This window comes from Melanerpes formicivorus, unplaced genomic scaffold (assembly GCF_026170545.1).
Source record: "Melanerpes formicivorus ecotype bairdi unplaced genomic scaffold, bMelFor1.0.p_v2 SCAF_1066, whole genome shotgun sequence".
In the NCBI taxonomy this organism is placed as follows: domain Eukaryota; kingdom Metazoa; phylum Chordata; class Aves; order Piciformes; family Picidae; genus Melanerpes; species Melanerpes formicivorus.
The window spans coordinates 19,391-42,400 of record NW_027143418.1 but is presented as its reverse complement, the minus strand read 5'-3'; the positions used below and the strand labels follow the sequence as shown (position 1 = coordinate 42,400).

At 59.6% G+C, this 23,010-nt stretch overlaps 2 protein-coding genes and 1 long non-coding RNA gene across 3 annotated transcripts; 2 read left to right on the top strand and 1 right to left on the bottom strand.

The window, feature by feature from the left end:
- Window positions 1-14,948: 14,948 nt before the first annotated feature.
- On the top strand, window positions 14,949-17,240 carry LOC137461028 (fibrous sheath CABYR-binding protein-like). Its single transcript, XM_068170984.1, has 2 exons — window positions 14,949-15,038; window positions 15,703-17,240. The coding sequence occupies exons 1-2, from the start codon at window positions 14,987-14,989 to the stop codon at window positions 17,088-17,090; spliced, it is 1,440 nt and encodes a 479-aa protein (XP_068027085.1). The 5' UTR covers window positions 14,949-14,986; the 3' UTR covers window positions 17,091-17,240.
- A 1,268-nt stretch (window positions 17,241-18,508) lies between these two features.
- Window positions 18,509-18,952, bottom strand: LOC137461026 (amelogenin-like). Its single transcript, XM_068170982.1, has one exon. It carries the CDS (start codon window positions 18,950-18,952, stop codon window positions 18,509-18,511), a length of 444 nt encoding a protein of 147 aa, XP_068027083.1.
- A 2,368-nt stretch (window positions 18,953-21,320) lies between these two features.
- LOC137461029 (uncharacterized) lies at window positions 21,321-22,615 on the top strand. The gene is made up of 2 exons (XR_010993188.1): window positions 21,321-21,524; window positions 22,185-22,615. It is a non-coding gene; the product is annotated as an uncharacterized lncRNA (long non-coding RNA).
- The last annotated feature ends 395 nt before the right edge of the window (window positions 22,616-23,010 follow it).

Here is a 23,010-nt window from a genome sequence, read left to right as displayed (position 1 = left end):
AAGAGGAGGAACCAAGGATGGAGGAGCCATGGATGGAGGAACTATGGATGGAGGAACCAAGGAGCAGGAGCCAAGGATGGAGGAGCCATGGATGGAGGAGCCATGGATGGAGGAACCAAGGATGGAAAAACAAAGGATGGAGGAACCAAGGAGCAGGAACCCAGGAGGAGGAGCCATGGATGGAGGAACCAAGGATGGAGGAGCCATGGATGGAGGAACCAAGGGTGGGAAAAACCAAGGATGGAGGAACCAAGGAGCAGGAACCAAGGATGGAGGATCCAAGGATGGAGGAACCAGGGATGGAGGCACCAAGGAGCAGGAACCAAGGATGGAGGATCCAAGGAGGAGAAACCAAGGATGGAGGAACCAGTGATGGAGGAACCAAGGATAGAGGAACCAAGGAGCAGGAACCAAGGATGGAGGAACCAAGGATGGAGGAACCAAGGAGCAGGAACCAAGGATGGAGGAATCAAGGATGGAGGAACCAAGGAGGAGGAACCAAGAATGGAGGAACCAAGGAGTAGGAACCAGGGATGGAGGAACCCAGGAGTAGGAACCAAGGATGGAGGGGCCGTGGATGGAGGAACCAAGGATGGAGGGAGCCATGGATGGAGAAACCAAGGATGGAGGAACTATGGATGGAGGAAGCAAGGATGGAGGATCCAAGGATGGAGGAACCATGGATGGAGGAAGCAAGGATGGAGGATCCAAGGTAGAGAAACCAAGGATGGAGGAGCCATGGATGTAGGAACCAAGGATGGAAAAACAAATGATGGAGGAACCAAGGAGCAGGAGCCAAGGATGGAGGAGCCATGGATGGAGGAGCCATGGATGGAGGAATCAAGGATGGAAAAACCAAGGATGGAGGAACCAAGGAGCAGGGAACCACGGATGGAGGAACCAAGGATGGAGGAACCAAGGATGGAGGAGCTATGGATGGAGGAACCAATGATGGAGGAATCATGGATGGAGGAACCAAGGAGCAGGAAACCATGGATGGAGGAACCATGGATGGAGGAACCATGGATGGAGGAGCTATGGATGGAGGAACCAAGGAGCAGGAACCCAGGAGGAGGAACCATGATGGAGTAACCAAAGATGGAGGAACCAAGGATGGAGGGAACCAAGGAGCAGGAACCAAGGATGGAGGAACCAGGGATGGAGGAACCAAGGATGGAGGAGCCATGGATGGAGGAGCCATGGATGGAGGAACCAAGGATGGAAAAACCAAGGATGGAGGAGCCATGGATGGAGGGACCAAGGATGGAAGAACCAAGGAGCAGGAACCAAGGATGGAGGAACCATGGATGGAGGAACCATGGATGGAGGAACCAAGGATGGAGGAACCATGGATGGAGGAACCAAGGAGCAAGAACCCAGGAGGAGGAACCAAGAATGGAGGAACCAAGGAGTAGGAAGCAAGGATGGAGGAGCCGTGGATGGAGGAACCAAGGATGGAGAAAACCAAGGATGGAGGAACCAAGGAGCAGGATCCAAGGATGGAGGAACTATGGATGGAGGAACCAAGGATGGAGGAACCAGGGATGGAGGAACCATAAATGGAGGAACCAAGGATGGGGGAGCCATGGATGGAGGAACCAGGGATGGAGGAACCAAGGAGCAGGAGCCAAGGATGGAGAAACCAAGGATGGAGGAACCAAGGATGGAGGAATCCAGGAGCAGGAACCATGGATGGAGGAGCCAAGGATGGAGGAACCAAGGATGGAGGAATCCAGGAGCAGGAACCATGGATGGAGGAGCCAAGGATGGAGGAACAAGGATGGAGGAACCAGGAATGGAGGAACCAAGGATGGAGGAGGCAGAAGATCCAAGGTTGAGGAACCTTGGGAGCCCCCAGGGATGGGCTGGGGCCACCAAGGTTGTGACCACCAGAGGCCACCAAGGGCACCAGAGGCCACCAAGGTTGTGGCTATCAAGGCCACCAGGGTTGGGGCCAGAGGCTACTGTGGAGTGGGACAGGGACAGAAGATGCAGGATTGGAGGGGAGCTGGGGGGAGTCCCCTAAAGTCTTGGGGGGGTCCTAAGAATCGTGAGAGGACCCAGGGGTCTGGGGGGGGTCCCTAGAGGTCGGGGGTGGGGGCGTCCCCAGGTATCCGGCTGGCTCCCAAGAGTTTGGAGGAACCCCAGGATTTGGGGGGGGCGTTGGTCCTAAGAGCCTGGGGGGGGTCCCAAAAGTTCAGGGGGGGCCCCAGAAATCTGAGGGGCGGTCCCAAGAATCTGGGGGGGGGGGTCCCCAACCCTTCTCAACCCTCCCCCCACCCCTGAAACCTCCCCTGAGCTATGGGCAGGGTGCGGCCGCGGTCCGGCAGAGACGGAGCCAAAGCTGGGGGGGGGGGGGGAGAAGAACTTGAGGGGGGGCACGGGACACCGGGGGGGGGAGGAATCTATGGGGGGGGGAGGAATCTATGGGGGGGGGGAGCTCAGACCCCAGGAATTTAGGGCGGGGGTCCCCAGGACATTTTTATTTGGGGGGGGAGGGGTCCTTGGGAAGCGATTTTGGGCGGGAAACTGGCCCGGGGGGTGGGGGGGGGAGGCAGGGATTTGAGGGGGGGGGCGGGAGTCGAGGGGGGGGGAAGGGGTGGGAAAACCCCCCTGGTATTTGGGGGGGGGGATTAAGAAGGTGCGGCGGGGGGTGCGGGGGGGGGGGTCCGGACGTCTCCGTTTCCATTGTCAGCGCTGGGCGGAGGTTGGGAGAGGAAGAAGAGGAAGGAGGAAGGGGGGGAGGGGGGGGAGGGGAAATCCCCAACCCCTCCCCCCCCCCCCAAATAATCCTAGAAGGGGGGGGAGGGGGGGGAGGGTCGAGGGGGGGTGTCTCCCCCCTCCCCCCAAATACTCACCCCCGGGGATGGGAGCTTGGGAGCAGCGTCCGGGAGGGACCTTTGGGGGGGGGGAGGGAGGGGGAAGGGGGTGGGGGGGGAGCAGGAAGGAGTTGGAGGGGGGGGGGCAGGAGGAGGAGGAGGAAGGAGGGAGGAAGAAGAAGGAGGAGGAGGAGGAGGGAGGGAGACGTAAAGAGGATTTTCGCGGGGGGGGGAGGGGGATAGGGCGGGGAGGGAGGGGGGAAGGGGGGGTGGGGGCCCCCCCCACACTTTGAGGAGGGGGAGGGGGGAAGGAATGAGGGCGTGGGGGGGGAGGGGGAGGGAGGAATTTGTGGCCGGAACCCAGGAATTCCGGGGGGGGGCGGGGGGCCGGGGGGAGGGAGCCAAGGAGGGGGGGGGGGAGGGCTTTGGGGGGGGGTGTCCCGAAGAGCCCCCCCCCGGGGAATGGTTATAGGAGGAGGAGGAGGAGGAGGAGGAGGAGGAGGAAGGGGAGGGGGGGAGGGGTTTGGGTTCTTTGTGTGCGAGGGGGAAAGACAAAGGGGGGGAGGCGGGAGGGAGGGAGGGAGGGAGGAGGAGGCAGGGGGAGGGGCGGGGCAGAAGTGGGAGGGGCTTGGGGAAGGGAGGGGCCAAAGGGGATGTTAGGGTAGGGTCGCGCGAGCGGCGCCCTCTGGCGGCTCAAGGAGGTTGGAACAGCTTCGAGGTTCCCTTCCCTCCCCCCCCAGCTCCCCCCAGCTCCCGGCGACGGATCCCTCCTGATCCCCCTCCCTGGATCCCTCCTGATCCCCCACCCCAGTACCGTGGATCCCCCTCCCCCCCCGCCTCCTGGGATCCCCCCAAAATTCCCCTCCCCCACATCCTGCTCCCTCCATGCCCCCCAGGATCCCTCCTGATCCCCCTCCCCACCACAGACATCCCCACACTACCCCCCCCCTTGAATCCTCCCCCCCCCCGATTTCCCCTCCCCCCATTCCCTCATTCTCCCCATCCTGGTCCTCGGGATCCACCCCCGGGATCCTTCCTGATCTCCTCCCCACACCATGGACACCCCCCACCCCCCCCCGACTTAGATCCTTCTGGGATCCCCCCCCAAACCTCCCCCCAGATCCTCCCCATCCTGAGTGAGATCCTTGGACCCTCAGGGTTCTCCCCGAGGTTCCCCCCTCCCCAGATCCCTCTGAATCCCTTGGAATCCCCTCTGGGATTCCTCTGCCCCCCCAGGGGACCGTTGGGATCTCTCCAGATCCCCCCTTCCTGACCCCCCCTCCCCCCTCAGCCCCTCAGGCTTTCCCCCCCCAAGCTTGCCCCCCTCCCCAGATCCCTCAGGATCCCTTGGAATCCCCTCTGAGACTCCTCCCCCCCAGGCACTTTTGGGATCGCTCCAGATCCCCCCTTCCCCAGATCTCCTCCCCCCTCTGCAGATCCCCCTCCCCTTCCTGACACCCCCCCCCCCCCCCGAGGTTCTCCCCTGCTCAGATCCCTTCCCCCCCTCCCGGGACCCCGGGGGAGCTCTGCCGGGGTGGGGGCCGGAGGATGCCCTCGGAGCTTGTCCCTAATTGGCTATTTCCCGGGGGGGGGGCAGGGCCCCCGCCTGGCCCCCGCGCGGGGGACCTCCCAGCCCCCGGGGGCTCTGCGTGGGGCCCTCACCCACCCCGCCCCGGCCCCTCAGCCCTGCCCCCCCCCCCCGGGGCACCCACTGACCCCCTCACCTCCTGACCTCCCCCTGCCTCCCCCCCCCCCGCACAGGGGATCCACTCACCCCGGACCCCCCCCAGGAGGGGATCCAGTGAGTCCTGAACACTCCCCCCACTCCAGGCACCGCCTGACCCCTGTGCTCCCCACCCCCCCCAAAGGGGATCCAGTGACCCCTGACCCCCCCGGAGGCGCCCCAGGGACCCCTGATCTCCTGACTCCTCCCCTCCAAAGGGGATCCAGTGAGCCCTGAACCCCCTGAAATCCTCCCCAGGGGATCCACTCACTGGAGGGGACCCAGGGACCCCTGATCTCTGGAGACCTCCCCAAAGGGGATCCACTCACCAGGGGACATCCAGTGACCCCTGACCCTCTGGACCCCCCTGGAAGGGGATCTAGTGACCCCTGACCTCCCCCCCAGGAGGGGACCCACTGACCACTGAGGAGCCCCACCCCACCCCCACCCCCCCCGGGATCCACTCACACCCAAAAGAGGATCCAGTGACTCTTGATCCCCTGACACCTCCCCAGGGGATCCACTGACTGGAGGGGACGCAGTGACCCCCGGCACGCACACACGCCAGAGGGGATCCAGTGAGCCCTGAGCCCCCAAGGGGATTGACCCACTGACCCCCGAGCCCCCAAGGGGATCCACTGAGCCCCAAGCCCCCCCTCCAATCCTGTGCCCCAAGCCCCCCACCAAGGAATCCATTGACCCCTGAGCCCCCAAGGGGATCCACTGAGTCCTGACAAACACAACCCCTGGGATCCAGTGCCCCAACCCTCCCACCAAGGAATCCACTGGCCCCTGAGGGCCCCCCAAGGGATCTACTTCTCCACTGGATCCCAAGAGATCCAGTGCCTCCTGACACACACACACACTGATCCACCCCTTGCCCCTTCCCCCCCCTTTGGGGGTGCCCAGCTCTTGGGGTGCCCCTCCCCCAGCCCTGTGCCCCAAGCAGGTCACAGGAGGTGACTCAGGAGCTTGACCTGGGGTGGGGCCCCCCCAAATTCCCACCCTCCCCTTACCCCCCCACCCCCTCCCCACCCCCTCCCCACCTCCCCTGCCCCACCCCTGTGTCCCCATTTAAAGGTCCCCTCCCAGTTTGCTCCCAGTTTGCTCCCAGCCATGGCTGGGCCACAACTGCCTGCGGCCCTGGGGCTCCTCCTGCTCTGCTGCTGCCTCCCAGGTGAGACTGGGAGGGACTGGGAGAGACTGGGAGAGACTGGGAGGGGGATTTGGGATCCCCCCAGCCTGCCCATGGGGACTGGGAGAGACTGGGAGAGGGATTGGGGTCTCCCCAGCCTATCTATGGGGACTGGGATATAGTGGCAGGGACTGGGATAGGGTTTGGGGTCCCCCCCCAGCCTGCCCATAGGACTGGGAGAGACTGGGAAGGACTGGGATGGAGACTGGGGTCCCTGTCAGCCTGCCCATGGGACTAGGAGGGACTGGGATATACTGGGAGGGACTGGGAGGGGGTCTAGGAGAGAGTGAGAGGGACTGAGAGATACTGGAAGGGACTGGGAAGGAGACTGGAAGGACTGGGATGGGGACTGGGATATACTGGGAGGGACTGGGATGGGGACTGGGATATACTGGGAGGGACTGGGAGGGGGACTGGAAAGACTGGGATGGGGACTGGGATATACTGGGAGGGACTGGGAGGGGGACTGGAAGGACTGGGAGGGGGACTGAGTGAAACTGGGACAGAATCTGGGAGGGACTGGGGTGGAGGCTGAATGGGTTGGGATGGGAACTGGGAGGGACTGGGAATGGGTGGAACAGGGATGAGAGGGGGACTGGGAGGGACTGGGACGGACTGGGAGGGACTGGGAATGGGTGGAACAGGGATGAGAGGGGAACTGGGATAGACTGGGAGGGACTGGGAGGGACTGGGAATGCGTGGAACAGGGATGAGAGGGGGACTGGGATGGACTGGGAGGTATGGAACAGGGATGGGAGAGTTACTGGGATGGACTGGGAAGGACTGGGAATGGGTGGAACAGGGATGAGAGGGGACTGGGAGGGACTGGGATGGACTGGGAATGGGTGGAACAGGGATGAGAGGGGACTGGGAGGGACTGGGAGGGACTGGGAGGGACTGGGACGCCTCCCCTGACTCCGCCCTCTTGGCCCAGATGCCTTTGGCCGCTGCGAGTCCGGATCCGGCCTGGCCCCGCTGACGGCTGGAGTGGATCCCTGCAAGGATCCTGCTGGATTCCTCAGCCCCCAGCTGGGGGGATCTGAGCGGGGCAGCTCAGGGCCCTCCGCTGAGCAGGGATCCTACGGAGGTGGACAGGGATCCTACGGAGGTGGATCAGGATCCTACGGAGGTGGATCAGGATCCTACGGAGGTGGATCCCCTGGAGGCGGTCAGGGATCCTACGGAGGTGGTCAGGGATCCTATGGAGGTGGACCAGGATCTTACGGAGGTGGTCAGGGATCCTACGGAGGTGGATCAGGATCCTACGGAAGTGGATCCCCTGGAGGCAGTCAGGGATCCTATGGAGGCAGTCAGGGATCCTACGGAGGCGGTCAGGGATCCTACGGAGGCAGACCAGGATCCTACAGCGGTGGATCAGGATCCTACGGGGCCGGATCAGGATCCTACGGTGGCCCCTCGGGATCCTATGGACTTGGATTGGGCAGACCCAGCTCCTATGGGGGAAGTGGATCCCAGGGGGGAAGTGGATCCTATGGGGGACACAGCTCCTATGGGGGATTAAGTTCAGGATCCTATGGAAGTGGATCTGGATCAGGCAGACCTGGCTCATCTCAAGGAGGATCCAGTTCAGGATCCTATGGAGGTGGATCTGGATCAGGCAGACCTGGATCCCAGGGGGGAAGTGGATCTGGATCAGGCAGACCTGGATCCCAAGGAGGGAGCGGATCTGGATCAGGCAGACCTGGCTCATCTCAAGGAGGATCCAGTTCAGGATCCTATGGAGGTGGATCTGGATCAGGCAGACCTGGATCTCAGGGGGGAAGTGGATTTGGATCAGGCAGACCTGGATCCCAGGGGGGAAGTGGATCTGGATCAGGGAGACCTGGATCTCAGGGGGGAAGTGGATCTGGATCAGGCAGACCTGGGTCCCAAGGAGGGAGTGGATCTGGATCAGGCAGACCTGGATCCCAGGGGGGAAGTGGATCTGGATCAGGCAGACCTGGCTCATCTCAAGGAGGATCCAGTTCAGGATCCTATGGAGGTGGATTGGGATCAGGCAGACCTGGATCTCAGGGAGGCAGTGGATCAGGACCCTATGGGCTCCCTGAGTCCTATGGGGATGACTCAGGCTCCTATGGGGGTGGATCAGGATCCTATGGGGGATCAGGCTCCTATGGGGGTGGATCAGGCTCCTATGGGGGATCAGGCTCCTATGGGGGTGGATCAGGCTCCTATGGGGGGGGATCAGGATCCTATGGGGGTGGATCAGGCTCCTATGGGGGGGGATCAGGCTCCTATGGGGGTGGATCAGGATCCTATGGGGGGGGATCAGGATCCTATGGGGGTGGATCAGGCTCATATGGGGGGGGATCAGGCTCCTATGGGGGTGGATCAGGCTCCTATGGGGGGGGATCAGGCTCCTATGGGGGGGGATCAGGCTCCCAGGGAGGGATCCAGCGCCCTGGCTACAAGAATCCTGGGATTCCCTTCATCCCAGGGCTGCGGGATCCAGCCCGCATCGGGGGCTACATCCCTGTGCGCCGCGGCCCTGAGGCAGGATCCACCTCGGGATCCCGTTGGGGATCCACCTCGGGATCCCGTTGGGGATCCGGCTCAGGATCCAGCTCGGGATCTGGCATGGGATCCAGCTCAGGATATGGCTTGGGACCCAGCTCAGGACCCAGCTCGGGATCTGGGTGGGGATCTGGTTCAGGATCCAGCTCAGGATCAGGATCTGGGACCGACATCTCCAGGGAGGGATCCAGGGGCGAAGTCGACCAATCGGATTCCAGCTGCGGGGGGGTGTGACAAGTAAGGATCCTTGGGATCCACTCCCCCTGCAACACCAGATCCCAGCTGCCAATAAAGCCACTGGATCACAGCCCAGGCCTCGTCCCTGTCCATGGGAGGGGCTGGGAAAAATTGGGACAGGGCAGGGGTGGGAGTGGCACCAACCCAGTGAGACCAGCTTGGGACCTGGGTGGTACCAGTACGGGACCAGCATGAGGCCCAACGGACCAGTACAGCCCAGTACAGCCCAGTACAGCCCAGTACAGCCCAGTACATCCCAGTACGGCCCAGTATAGCTCAGTACGGCCCAGTACATCCCAGTACAGCCCAGTACAATCCAGAACAGCCCAGTACATCCCAGTGCATCCCAGTACATCCCAGTATGACTCAGTACATCCCAGTACGGCTCAGTATAGCTCAGTACAGCCCAGTAGATCCCAGTACAGCCCAGTAGATCCCAGTACAGCCCAGTACATCCCAGCACAGCCCAGTACAGCCCAGCACAGCCCAGTACGGTCCAGTACGGCCCAGTACAGCCCAGTACAGCACAGCACAGCACAGTACATCCCAGTACAGCCCAGTCTATCCCAGTACAGCCCAGTACAGCCCAGTACATCCCAGAACAGCCCAGTATGGCCCAGTACATCCCAGTACAGCCCATTACACCCCAGTACGGCCCAGTACACCCCAGTACAGACCAGTACAATTCAGTACATCCCAGTACAGCCCAGTGCATCCCAGTACATCCCAGTACGACTCAGTACATCCCAGTACGGCTCAGTATAGCTCAGTACGGCCCAGTAGATCCCAGTACAGCCCAGCACATCCCAGTACATCCCAGTACAGCCCAGTACAGCCCAGTACAGCCCAGCACAGCCCAGTACAGCCCAGCACAGCCCAGTACAGCCCAGTGCATCCCAGTACGGCCCAGTACGGCCCAGTACAGCCCAGTACAGCCCAGTACATCCCAGTAAAACCCAGTACATCCCAGTACAACCCAGTACATCCCAGTACAGCCCAGTGCATCCCAGTACATCCCAGTACGGCCCAGTACAGCCCAGTACAGCCCAGTACATCCCAGTACGGCCCAGTACATCCCAGTACAGCCCAGTACACCCCAGTACGGCCCAGTACATCCCAGCACAGCCCAGTGCATCCCAGTACATCCCAGTATGACTCAGTACATCCCAGTACGGCTCAGTATAGCTCAGTACAGCCCAGTAGACCCCAGTACGGCCCAGTACAGCCCAGTACAGCCCAGCACAGCACAGTACATCCCAGTACAGCCCAGTCTATCCCAGTACAGCCCAGTACAGCCCAGTACATCCCAGTACGGCCCAGTACAGCCCAGCACATCCCAGTACAGCCCAGTGCATCCCAGTAGACCCCAGTACAGCCCAGTACATCCCAGTACGGCCCAGTACAGCCCAGTACAGCCCAGCACAGCACAGTACATCCCAGTACAGCCCAGTACATCCCAGTACGGCCCAGTACAGCACAGTATATCCCAGTACGGCCCAGTACAGCCCAACACATCCCAGTACAGCCAAGTGCATCCCAGTATATCCCAGTACAGCCCAGTACGGCACATTACATCCCAGTATGGCCCAGTACATCCCAGTACAGCCCAGTACGGCACATTACATCCCAGTATGGCCCAGTACATCCCAGTACAGCCCAGTACATCCCAGTATAGCCCAGTACATCCCAGTATATACCAGTACAGCCCAGTACATCCCACGACAGTCCAGTACAGCCCAGTGCATCCGAGTAGATCCCAGTACAGCCCAGTACATCCCAGTACATCCCAGTACAACCCAGTACGGCCCAGTATGGCCCAGTACATCCCAGTACAGCCCAGTACAGCCCAGTACATCCCAGTACATCCCAGTACGGCCCAGTACATCCCAGTACAACCCAGAACAGCCCAGTATATCCCAGTACAGCCCAGTACATCCCAGTACAGCCCAGTACAACCCAGTACATCCCAGTACAGCCCAGTACAACCCAGTACATCCCAGTATGACTCAGTACATCCCAGTACGGCTCAGTATAGCTCAGTACGGCCCAGTAGATCCCAGTACAGCCCAGCACATACCAGTAAATCCCAGTACAGCCCAGTACAGCCCAGTACATCCCAGCACAGCCCAGTACAGCCCAGTGCATCCCAGTACAGCCCAGTACAGCCCAGCACAACCCAGTACGGCCCAGTACAGCCCAGCACAGCCCAGTACATCCCAGTATGACTCAGTATAGCCCAGTACAGCCCAGTATATCCCAGTACAGCCCAGTACAGCCCAGTACAGCCCAGTACGGCCCAGTACAACCCAGTACATCCCAGTACAGCCCAGTGCATCCCAGTACAGCCCAGTGCATCCCAGTACGGCCCAGTATGGCCCTGTACAGCCCAGCACAGCACAGTACAGCCCAGTACAGCCCAGTATATCCCAGTACAGCCCAGTATATCCCAGTACAGCCCAGTACAGCCCAGTACAGCCCAGTATATCCCAGTACAGCCCAGTACAACCCAGTACATCCCAGTACAGCCCAGTGCATCCCAGTACATCCCAGTACGACTCAGTACATCCCAGTACGGCTCAGTATACCTCAGTACGGCCCAGTAGATCCCAGTACAGCCCAGTACATCCCAGTACATCCCAGTACAGCCCAGTACAGCCCAGTGCATCCCAGTACGGCCCAGTACGGCCCAGTACAGCCCGGCACAGCCCAGCACAGCACAGTACAGCCCAGTACAGCCCAGTATATCCCAGTACAGCCCAGTACAGCCCAGTACATCCCAGTACAGCCCAGTACAGCCCAGCACATCCCAGTACAGCCCAGTGCATCCCAGCACAGCCCAGTACAGCCCAGTGCATCCCAGTACATCCCAGTATGACTCAGTACATCCCAGTACGGCTCAGAATAGCTCAGAACAACCCAGTACATCCCACTACAGCCCAGCACATCCCAGTATAGCCCAGTACAGCCCAGTACATCCCAGTACGGCCCAGTACAGCCCAGTGCATCCCAGCACATCCCAGTATATCCCAGCACATCCCAGTACAGCACAGTATATGCCAGTACAGCACAGTACAGCCCAGTACATCCCAGTACAGCCCAGCGAATCCCAGCACAGCACAGTACAGCCCAGCACTGCCCAGTACAGCCCAGAATGGCCCAGTACATCCCAGTACATCCCAGTACAGCCCAGCACAGCCCAGTACAGCCCAGCACAGCCCAGTGCATCCCAGTACAGCCCAGTACATCCCAGTACAACCCAGCACAGCCCAGCACAGCCCAGCACATCCCAGTACAGCCCAGTACATCCCAGTAGAGCCCAGTGAATCCCAGCACAGCCCAGTGAATCCCAGCACATCCCAGTACATCCCAGTACATCCCAGTACATCCCAGTACGGCCCAGTATATCACAGTACAGCCCAGTACATCCCAGTACAGCACAGTATATCCCAGTACAGCACAGTACATCCCAGTACAGCACAGTACAGCCCAGTACATCCCAGTATGGCCCAGTGCATCCCAGTACAGCCCAGTGCATCCCAGTACAGCCCAGTACAGCCCAGTACAGCCCATTACAACCCAGTACATCCCAGTACAGCCCAGTATATCACAGTACAGCCCAGTACAGCCCAGTACAGCCCAATACATCCCAGTACAGCCCAGTAGATCCCAGTACAGCCCAGTACATCCCAGTACAGCCCAGTATGGCCCAGTACATCACAGTACAGCCCAGTGCATCCCAGTACAGCCCAGTACATCCCAGTACATCCCAGTACATCCCAATACATCCCAGTACAGCCCAGTATGGCCCAGTACATCCCAGTACGGCCCAGTGCATCCCAGTACAGCCCAGTACAGCCCATTACAACCCAGTACATCCCAGTACAGCCCAGTACATCCCAGTACAGCCCAGTGCATCCCAGTACAGCCCAGTACGGCCCAGTGCATCCCAGTACAGCCCAGTACAGCCCATTACAACCCAGTACATCCCAGTACAGCCCAGTACATCCCAGTACAGCCCAGTGCATCCCAGTACAGCCCAGTACAGCCCATTACAACCCAGTACAGCCCAGTACAGCCCAGTACATCCCAGTACAGCCCAGTACATCCCAGTACATCCCAGTATGGCCCAGTACATCCCAGTACAGCCCAGTGCATCCCAGTACAGCCCAGTACATCCCAGTACAGCCCATTACAACCCAGTACATCCCAGTACAGCCCAGTACATCCCAGTACAGCCCAGTACATCTTAGTACAGCCCAGTGCATCCCAGTACAGCCCAGTACAGCCCATTACAACCCAGTACATCCCAGTACAGCCCAGTACAGCCCAGTACATCTTAGTACAGCCCAGTGCATCCCAGTACATCCCAGTACGACTCAGTACATCCCAGTACGGCTCAGTATAGCTCAGTACGGCCCAGTAGATCCCAGTACAGCCCAGTACATCCCAGTACATCCCAGTACAGCCCAGTACGGCCCAGTACATCCCAGTACATCTTAGTATAGCCCAGTGCATCCCAGTGCATCCCACTACATCCCAGTACAGCCCAGTACAACCCAGTTCAACCCATTACAGCCCATTACAACCCAGTACATCCCAGTACATCCCAGCACAGCTCAGTATATCCCAGTACGGCCCACTACAGCCCAGTACAACCCAGTTCAACCCAGTACAGCCCAGTACAGCCTATTACAACCCAGTACATCCCGGTACTTCCCAGTACATCCCAGTAAGGCCCAGTCAGCCCAGTACAGCCCAGTATCACAGTATCACTTAGGTTGGAAAGGACCTCGAGGATCATTGAGTCCAACCTATCAACACAGACCCCATGACTAGACCATGGCACCAAGCACCACGTCCAATCCCCTCTTGAACACCTCCAGGGTCGATGACTCAACCACCTCCCTGGGCAGCACATTCCAATGATGAATGACTCGCTCGGTGAAGAACTTTCTCCTCACCTCGAGTCTAAACCTCCCCTGGCACAGCTTGAGACTGTGTCCCCTTGTTCTGGTGCTGGTTGCCTGGGAGAAGAGGCCAACCCCTTCCCGGCCACAACCACCCCTCAGGTAGTTGTAGAGGGCAATGAGGTCACCCCTGAGCCTCCTCTTCTCCAGGCTAAACAATCCCAGCTCCCTCAGCCTCTCCTCCTAGGGCTTGTGTTCAAGGCCTCTCCCCAGCCTTGTTGCCCTTCTCTGGACACCTTCAAGTCTCTCAATGTCCTTCCTAAACTGAGGGGCCCAGAACTGGACACAGGACTCAAGGTGCAGCCTAACCAATGCAGAGTACAGGGCACTATGACCTCCCTGCTCCTGCTGGCCACACTATTCCTAATGCAGGCCAGGATGCCATTGGCCCTCTTGGCCACCTGGGCACACTGCTGGCTCATATTCAGGTGGCTGTCCATCAGCACCCCCAGGTCCCTCTCTGTCTGGGAGCTCTCCAGCCACTCCGACCCCAGCCTATACCTCTGCATGGGATTGCCGTAGCCAAAGTGCAGCACTCGGCACTTGGACTTGTTGAATGCCATCCCATTGGACTCTGTCTATATGTCCAGTCGGTCGAGGTCCCTCTGCAGAGCCTTTCCACCCTCTAACTGACCAACATCTGCCCCTAACTTGGTGTCATCTGCAAACTTGCTGATGACTGACTCGACCCCCTCATCCAGATCATCAATGAAGATGTTAAAGAGGATGGGGACCAGCACTGATCCCTGGGGGACACCACTGGTGCCTGGCTGCCAGCTGGCTGTGGCACCGTTCACCACCACTCTCTGGGCTCAGCCTCCAGCCAGTTCCTAACCCAGCACAGAGTGTAGTGGTCCAAGCCATGAGCTGACAGCTTAGTCAGCAGTTTGCTGTGGGGGACGGTGTCAAAGGCCTTGCTGCAGTCCAGGCAGACCACATCCACAGCCTGCCCCACAGCCCCCAGGCAGTCACCTGATCATAGAAAGAGATCAGGTTGGAGAGGCAGGACCTGCCCTTCCTAAATCCATGCTGGCTGGGCCTGAGCCCTTGGCCATCCTTCAGGTGTGCAGTGATTGCCGCCAGGATAATCTGCTCCATCACTTTCCCTGGCACTGAGCTCAGGCTGCCAGGCCTGGAGTTTCCAGGTTCCTCCATCCGACCCTTCCTGTGGATGGGGACCACCTTGGCCAGTTTCCAGTCACCTGGGACCTCACCAGGAGCCAGGGTACAGTACAACCCAGTACATCCCAGTACAGCCCAGTACATCCCAGTATGTCCCAGTATGACCCCCAAAGGGACCAGTATAAGCCCATCCCATCCCAGTCCATCCCAGTCTGGCTCCCAGCCGTGGGTGGGGGGGAGGGGATCAAGTCCCCACCCTCCGTGGGTGGCCAGGGCCAGGCTGGGGCAGATTCCTGCCTGGGAGTTTCCCCACCCCCACCCCTGCCCCTCCCACCACCTACCCCCTCCCAGTGCTCCCAGTGCTCCCAGTGCTCCCAGACCAGCACCCATGGCTGCCCCCAGCACCTTCGGCGTCCTCCTCTTCCTCCTGGGCCTGCTGGGTAGGGACTGGGGTATGGCTCCCCTTTTTGGTGGGGGGATGGAGGGGATGCAGGGGGGTGGAGTTTTGGGGAGGAGGGGGCCTGAGGGGTCCTGGGTCCTCTCTTTTTGAGGTCCTGGGGGGTCTTGGGGTCCTGGGTCCCCTTTCTGGGCGGTCCTGGGGGTTTGGGTGTTTCTGGGTCCCCTTTCTGGGGGGTCCTGAGGGGTTTTGGGGTCCTGGGTCCCCTTTCTGGGGGGGTCCTGAGGGTTTCTCTGTTTCTGGGTCCCCTTTCTAGGGAGTCCTGAGGGGTCTTGGGGTCCTGGGTTCCCTTTATGAGGAGGGTTTGGGGGGGTTCTGGGTTCCTGGGTCCCGTTTCTGGGGGGTTCTGAGGGGTCTTGGGGTCCTGGGTCCCCTTTTCTTGGGGGTCCTGAGGGGTCTTGAGTTCCTGGGTCCCCTTTTTGGGGAGAGTTTGGGGGGGTTCTGGGTTCCTGGGTCTCCTTTCTGGGGAGTCCTGAGGGGTTTTGGGGTCCTGGGTACCCTTTTTGGGGAGGGTTTGGGGGCTCCTGGGACTCTTTTTGGGGAGGTTCCTGAGGGGTCTTGGGGTCCTGGGAGCCCTTTCTGGGGTGGCTTTGGGGGGGTCCTAGTCCCCCTCCCCCCATCCTTGCCCCCTCTGTGTCCCCCCCCAGGTGCCAGCTCCCGCAGCCTGCCAGCCTCTGCCACCCCCAATGGCCTCAGCAGGGTTCCTGCTGCCACCTCCTCCCCTGCTGGGGGCACCAAGGAGCTCCTCAAGGAGGGTCCCAAGGAGGTCCTCAAGGATGACCCAAAGGATGTCCCCAAGGATGAGCTCCATGATGTCCTCAGTGATATCCTCAAGGATGACCCCAAGGATGGCCTCAAGGATGACCCCAAGGATGGCCTCATGGAGGTCCCAACCCATGTCCCCAAGGATGATCTCCTTGATGCCCTCAGTGATGCCCCCAAGGATGTCCTCAACAATGTCCCCAAGGATGACCTCATGATGGACCCCGAGGATGACCTCAATGATATCCCCAGGGATGATCTCCATGACGGCCTCAGTGATGTCCTCCATGATGTCCCTAAGGATGTCCTCAACAAAGACCCCAAAGATGACCTGAGGGATGACCCCAAGGACAACCTCAATGATGTCCCCGAGGAGGTCCTCAAGGATGACCCCAAGGATGGCCTCAGAGAGGTTCCAACCAATGTCCCCAAGGATGATCTCCTTGATGACCTCAGTGATGTTCCCAAGGATGTCATCAAGGATCCCAAGGATGGCCCCAAGGAGGTCCTCATGGAGCTCCCAACCAGTGTCCCCAAGGATGTCCCCAGGGCTGTCCCCACTGATGTCCTCATGGAGCTCACCAATGATGTCCCCAGGGATGTCCTCAACGATGTCTCCAAGGATGTCCTCAAGGATGTCCTCAAGGAGGTGCTCAAGGAGGTCCTCAAGGATGTCCCCATGGAGGTCCTCAAGAATGTCCCCAAGGATGTCCTCAGTGATGTCCCCAGGGATGACCTCCGTGATGTCCTCAGTGATGTCCTCAAGCAGGTCCTCAGGGAGATCTCAACCAAAGTCCCCAACGATGTCCTCAAGGGTGGCCTCAAAGATGGCCCCAAGGATGTCCCCAGGGCTGTCCCCACTGGGGTCCTCATGGAGCTCCCAAATGATGTCCCCAAGGAGGTCCCAACCAGTGTCCCCAAGGATGACCTCCATGATGTCCTCAGTGATGTCCTCGAGGATGACCTCAATGATGTCCCTGAGGATGACCTCCTCAAGGTCCCCAAGGTAGTCCCCAGGGCTGTCCCCACTGATGGCCTCATGGAGCTCCCAAGTGATGTCCCCAAGGAAGGCCCCAAGGATGGCCCCAAGGAGGTCCCAACCAGTGTCCCCAAGGATGACCTCCATGATGTCCTCAGTGATATCTTCAAGGAGGTCCTTGAGGAGGTCCTCAAGGATGTCCTCAGTGATGCCCTCAAGGATGTCCTCAAGGATGTCCCCACAGATGTCCCCATGGAGGGCCCAAGTGATGGCCCCAGGGATGGCCCCAAATGAAGGCCCCAAGGGTGACCCCAAGGATGTCCTCTGTGATGGCCCCAAGGACGTCCCAAATGATGTCCCCCAACAGGCCCTGGCTCAGCTGAGGGTGCCCCAGGCTCATTTTGGGGGCTCCTGGGGGGTCCTGGGTGCTTCAGGTTCATTTTGGGGGCTTCTGGGGGGGGGCTGGGGTCTTTTTTTTGGCAGGGGGGATCCTGGATCTCTCTTTAAGGGGAGGGGGTCTTGGGTTCTGGGGTCTCTCTTTTGGGGGGGTGGGGGCTGGGCCACTGGGTCCCTCTTTTTTGGGGCGGGGGGGGTCCCTTTTGGGGGTCCTTTATTTTGGGGGGAGGATCCCAGATGCCTGAATTTGATTTTGGGGGAGGGGCCTGTCTGTGGCTTGGAGATGGGGGAGTCCTTGGGGAGAGGTCCTTGGTAAGGGGGGGTCGATGTGTGTGTCCCCCCCCCCGCCCCCAGTGTCCCCCCAATACCCTCCCTTCTCCTCCCACCCAATAAAACTGTTCAGACCCCTGAGGGTCCTGAGTGATTGGGGGGGGGGAGGGGGCAGGGGTATGGAGTGGGCTATGGGGAGGCAATGGGGGGCATCGGAGGGGCTATAGGGGGGACTATGGGGGGGTATAGGGGAGCTGGTGGGGGGATAGGGTGGGGCTATTGGGTCCTAGGAAGCTATAGACGAGGGTGGGGGGGGGCTGGGAGGGGGTAGAGGGGCTAAAAGGGGGGAAGGGAAGGCAAGAGGGGGCAATGGGGGGGCTATAGGAAGGATAGGAGGGGCTATAGGGGGGCTATAAGGGTCTATAGAGAGGATAGGAGGGGCTATAGGGGGGCTATAGGGGGGCTATGGGGGGCTATAGGGAGGACAGGAGGGGCTATAGGAGTGCTATAGGGGTCTATAGAGAGGATAGGAGGGGCTATAGGGGGGCTATAGGGGGGCTATAAGGGTCTATAGAGAGGATAGGAGGGGCTATAGGGGGGCTATGGGGGGCTATAGGGAGGACAGGAGGGGCTATGGGGAGGGTATAGGGGGGCTATGGGGAGGGTATGGGAGGGACATAGGGAGGATGTAAGGGGCTATGGGGGGACTATAGGGACGATAGGAAGGGCTATAGGGGGGCTATAGGGAGGCTATAGGGATGATAGGAGGGGCTATGGGGGGGCTATGGGAGGCACTATGGTGGGCCATAGGATCCATAAGGTCTATAAGGTCCATAGGGTCTATAAGGTCCATAGGGGTCTATAAGGTCCATAGGGTCCATAGGGTCTATGGGTCCATAGGGTCCATAGGGTCTATGGGTTCCATAGGGTCTATAAGAGCAATAGGGTCTATAAGGTCCATAGGGTGCATAGTGTCCATAGTGTCTATAAGGTCCATAGGGTCTATGGGTCCATAGGGTCCATAGGGTCTATAGGATCCATAGGGTCTATGGGTCCATAGGGTCTATAAGGGCCATAGGGTCTATGGGGTCTATAGGATCCATAGGGTCTATGGGTCCATAGGGTCTATAAGGGCCATAGGGTCTATGGGGTCCATAGGGGTCTATAAGGTCCATAGGGTCTATGGGTCCATAGGGTCTATAAGGTCCATAGGGTCTAAAAGGTCCATAGGGTCTATAAGGTCCATAGGGTCCATAGGGTCTATGGGTTCCATAGGGTCTATAAGAGCAATAGGGTCTATAAGGTCCATAGAGTCTATAGGGTCCATAGGGTCTGTAGGGTCCGTAGAGTCTATAAGGTCCATAGGGTCTATAAGGTCCATAGGGTCTATAAAGGTCCATAGCATCTATAGGGTCCATAGGGTCTATGGGTCCATAGGGTCTATAAGGGCCATAGGGTCTATGGGGTCCATAGGGGTCTATAAGGTCCATAGGGTCTATGGGTCCATAGGGTCTATAAGGTCCATAGGGTCTAAAAGGTCCATAGGGTCTATAAGGTCCATAGGGTCTATAAGGTCCATAGAGTCTATGGGTCCATAGGATCCATAGGATCCATAGGGTCTATGGGTCCATAGGGTCTATAAGGTCCATAGGGTCCATAGGGTCTATGGGTTCCATAGGGTCTATAAGGTCCCTAGAGTCTATAGGGTCCATAGAGTCTATAAGGTCCATAGAGTCTATGAGGTCCATAGGGTCTTGTTGTAGGGTTGAGGGAAAGGCCAGGCCCTTCCCCCCCCACCCTGTGAGTAGAGGGAAAGAAAGTTGAAAAGGGGGAAAAAACCCCAAACCGCAGCCGGATTAGCGAAGGAGTGGGTGCTGTATCTTCACAAAGCAGTTTAGGGGAAAATGCAGGTCTATGTACAGAATTTACAGTATTTACAATATGTACACAAATATACAACAAAGTCACACAGAAATGAGGGTCCCCGCCTCTGCTGAGGGGGAGGCTCCCCACCTCTGCTCCCCCTTCTCTCCCCCTTTCCCCAGAGAGGGTTAGAAAGAGAGAAAAAGAGAGAAAACCAGTTGTTAATTGGGAAGCAGTTAATACAGGCCTTGCAGCTTATCAGTTTCAAGGTCAAGCCTGGCTGAAAGCCCAGAAAAGCTGCGGGCTGCAAGCCACCGAAGGAGGGGAAGACAGACTGACCAGAAAACTGCGGCACTCCCAGTTCAGAAGGTGCTTCCCCCCAATCTACCATGAAATTAGTTCAGATCCGTCTTTCCTTTACAAACATCCGACCACAATGTTCCCTTCCTTAAGGGGACAGCCTCAAACGGTCACAGGTCTATAAGGTCCATAGGGTCCATAGTGTCCATAGGGTCTATAGGGTACATAGGGTCTATAAGGGCCGTAGGGCCTATAGGGACTATAGGGTCTATAGGTACCATACAGTCTATGGGTCCATAGGGTCTATAGGGTACATAGGGCCTATGGGTCCAAAGGGTCTATGGGGTCCATAGGGTCTATAGGGTCCATAGAGTCTATGGGTCCATAGGATCCATAGGATCCATAGGGTCTATGGGGTCCATAGGGTCCATGGGGTCCATAAGGTCTATAGGGTCTATGGGGTCCATAGGGTCGAAAAGGTCCATAGGGTCTGTGGGGTCCATAGGGTCTATAGGGTCCATAGAGTCTATAGGGTCCATAGAGTCCATGGGGTCCATAGGGTCTATGGGGTCCATAGGGATCTATAAGGTCCATAGGAGCCATAGAGTCTATATGGTCCATAGGGTCTATAAGGGCCATAGGCTCCATAGGGTCCATAGAGTCTAAGGGCCCATAGGGGTCTATAAGGCCCATAGCATCTATGGGTCCATAGAGTCTATGGGGTCCATAGGGTCTATAAGATCCATAGAGTCTATATGGTCCATAGGGTCTATAAGGTCCATTGGGTTCACAGGGTCCATAGGGTCTATGGTTCCATAGGGTCTATAAGGTCCATAGTGTCCATAGGGTCTATAAGGTCTATGGTTCTATAGGGTCCATAGGGTCTATGGTTCCATAGGGTCTATAAGGTCCATAGTGGTCTATAAGGTCCATAGGGTCCATAGGGTCTTTAGGATCTATAGGGTCTATGGGTCCATAGGGTCCATAGTGTCTATAAGGTCCATATAGTCTATAAGGGCCATAGGGTCTATAAGTTCCATAGGGGTCTATAATGTCCATAGGGTCCATAGGGTCCATAGGGTCTATACGGTCCATAGGGGTCTATAAGGTCCATAGGGTCCATAGGGTCCATAGGGTCTATAGGGTCTATGGTTCCATAGGGTCTATGGGGTCCATAGGGGTCTATAAGGTCCATAGGGTCCATAGGGTCTATGGGTCCATAGGGTCTATAATATCCATAGGGTCTATGGGTCCATAGGGTCTATAAGGTCCATAGGGTCCATAGGGTCCATAGGGTCTATAGGATCCATCGGTTCCCCTCTGCCCCAGATCATTCTGTCAGCCCTGAGTCACAGGCAGCTGCTCACTCCCTACCCACAAGCATCCGGAGGAACCAGTTCCTCCCTGCCCCTCCCAGTCCCCCCAGTCCCCCCCAGTCCCTCCCAGTTCCTCCCTGCCCCTCCCAGTCCCCCCAGTCCCCCTCAGTCCATCCCAGTTCCTCCCTGCCCCTCCCAGTCCCTCCCTACCCCTCCCAGTTCCCCCCAGTCCCTCCCAGTACCCCCCAGTCTCTCCTAGTCCCTTCCAGTCCCCCCCAGTCCATCCCACTTCCTCCCTGCCCCTCCTAGTCCCCCCCCCCCCAGTCCCTTCTGGTCCCTCCCTTTCCCTCCCAGTCCTTCCCAGTCCCCTCCCAATCCATCCCAGTCCCTCCCAGTTCATCCCAGTCCATTCCACTCCTTTCCAGTCTCTCCCACTTCCTCCCAGTTCACCCCACCCTGCCCTAGGGGGGGACCCAGCCCCACCCAGTGTCCATAAGAAGCCCTCCCAGTGCCTCCCAGTGCCTCCCAGTGCCTCCCAGTGCCTCCCAGCCCTGCACTGCAGACCAGCTGCCAGCACCTCCAGGTAGTCACTGGGAGGCACTGGGGAGCAATGGGAAGGCACTGGGGGGGAACTGGGAGGGCAGGGAGTGGTCCCTGGGGGTTCTCTGGGAGGAACTGGGAGGCACTGGGAGGGCAGGGAGCGGTCCCTGGGGGTTCTCTGGGAGGAACTGGGAGGCACTGGGAGGGCAGGGAGTGGTCCCTGGGGGTTCTCTGGGAGGAACTGGGAGGCACTGGGAGGGCAGGGAGCGGTCCCTGAGGGTCACTGGGGGGCACTGGGAGGGTACTGGGAGGAACTGGGAGGGCAGGGAGTGGTCCCTGGGGGTCACTGGGAGGCACTGGAAGGAACTGGGAGGAACTGGGAGGGCAGGGAGTGGTCCCTGGGGGTCACTGGGAGGAACTGGGAGGAACTGGGAGGGCAGGGAGTGGTCCCTGGGGGTCACTGGGAGGCACTAGGAGACACTGGGAGGCACTGGGGGGCACTGGGAGGGCACTGAGAGGCACTGGGGGGCACTGGGAGGCACTGGGGTTCACTGGGAGGGCACTGGTGGATACTGGGAGGGGATCCACAGCCTGGATCCCCGTATCTGGGGGTTACTGGGAGGGACTGGGGGGGCACTGGTGGGCACTGGGAGCCACTGGTGGGCACTGTAGGGCACCTGACCCCTCCCCTCCCTCTCCCCAGGATGTCTGAGGGCCACTCAGAGCCAGCTCCCAGTTCCCCCCAGTCCCCCCAGGCCCCTCCCAGTTCCACCCCCCCGGACCCAGTGCTGCCGCTGGCTCCGTGGCCGCCGCTGCCGGACTGGGTCGGGGACAGGGGCCGGGAGGGGGCCGGGGAGCACGGGAAGCCCCCCCGGGGGCCACCCAGGGCCGGAGGAGGCCAGCGGCGGCCGCTGAGAGCGGAGCAGGAGCCAGGGGCCGCCGCCAGGGGGCAGCAGAGCGGCGGCGACCACCGAGGCTGCACCGCCGGCGGCCGCCAGGGGGCGCCGGAGAGACACCGACGAGGTCCCCAAGGCACCAAGGATGTCCCCAAGAGCCACCAAGGATGTTCCTAAGGCACCTGAGATGTCCCCAAGGCACCAAGGATGTCCTCCAATAAAAGCTGCCCCTCCCCCACCTCTGGTGTCACCTCGGTGGGGGGAGGGGACCCCTGGTGGTGGCACTTGGGGGGGGAGGGGACCTGAAAATGAGGGACAAGGACCAGGATGGCTGAGTCCAGGTTTAATGGGGACAGGGAGGGGGCAGGTTGGGGACATCAAGTGCAGGCTGGGGGCCTCAGGAGTGTCCCCAGCTCCTCACAGCAGCTCCTCGGAGTGTCCCCAACCTGGGGGGGGAGAGGGGACAGTGTGAAGGCCACCAGCTGCCAGCTGTGCCCCAGAGGTTGTCCCCAAGCTGCCAACTCCCTGTCCCCCTCCCTGTCCCCTCCCTGTCTCCCTCCCTGTCCCCTCCCTGTCTCCCTCCCTCTCCCCTCCCTGTCCCCCTCCCTCTCCCCTCCCTCTTCCCCCTCCCTG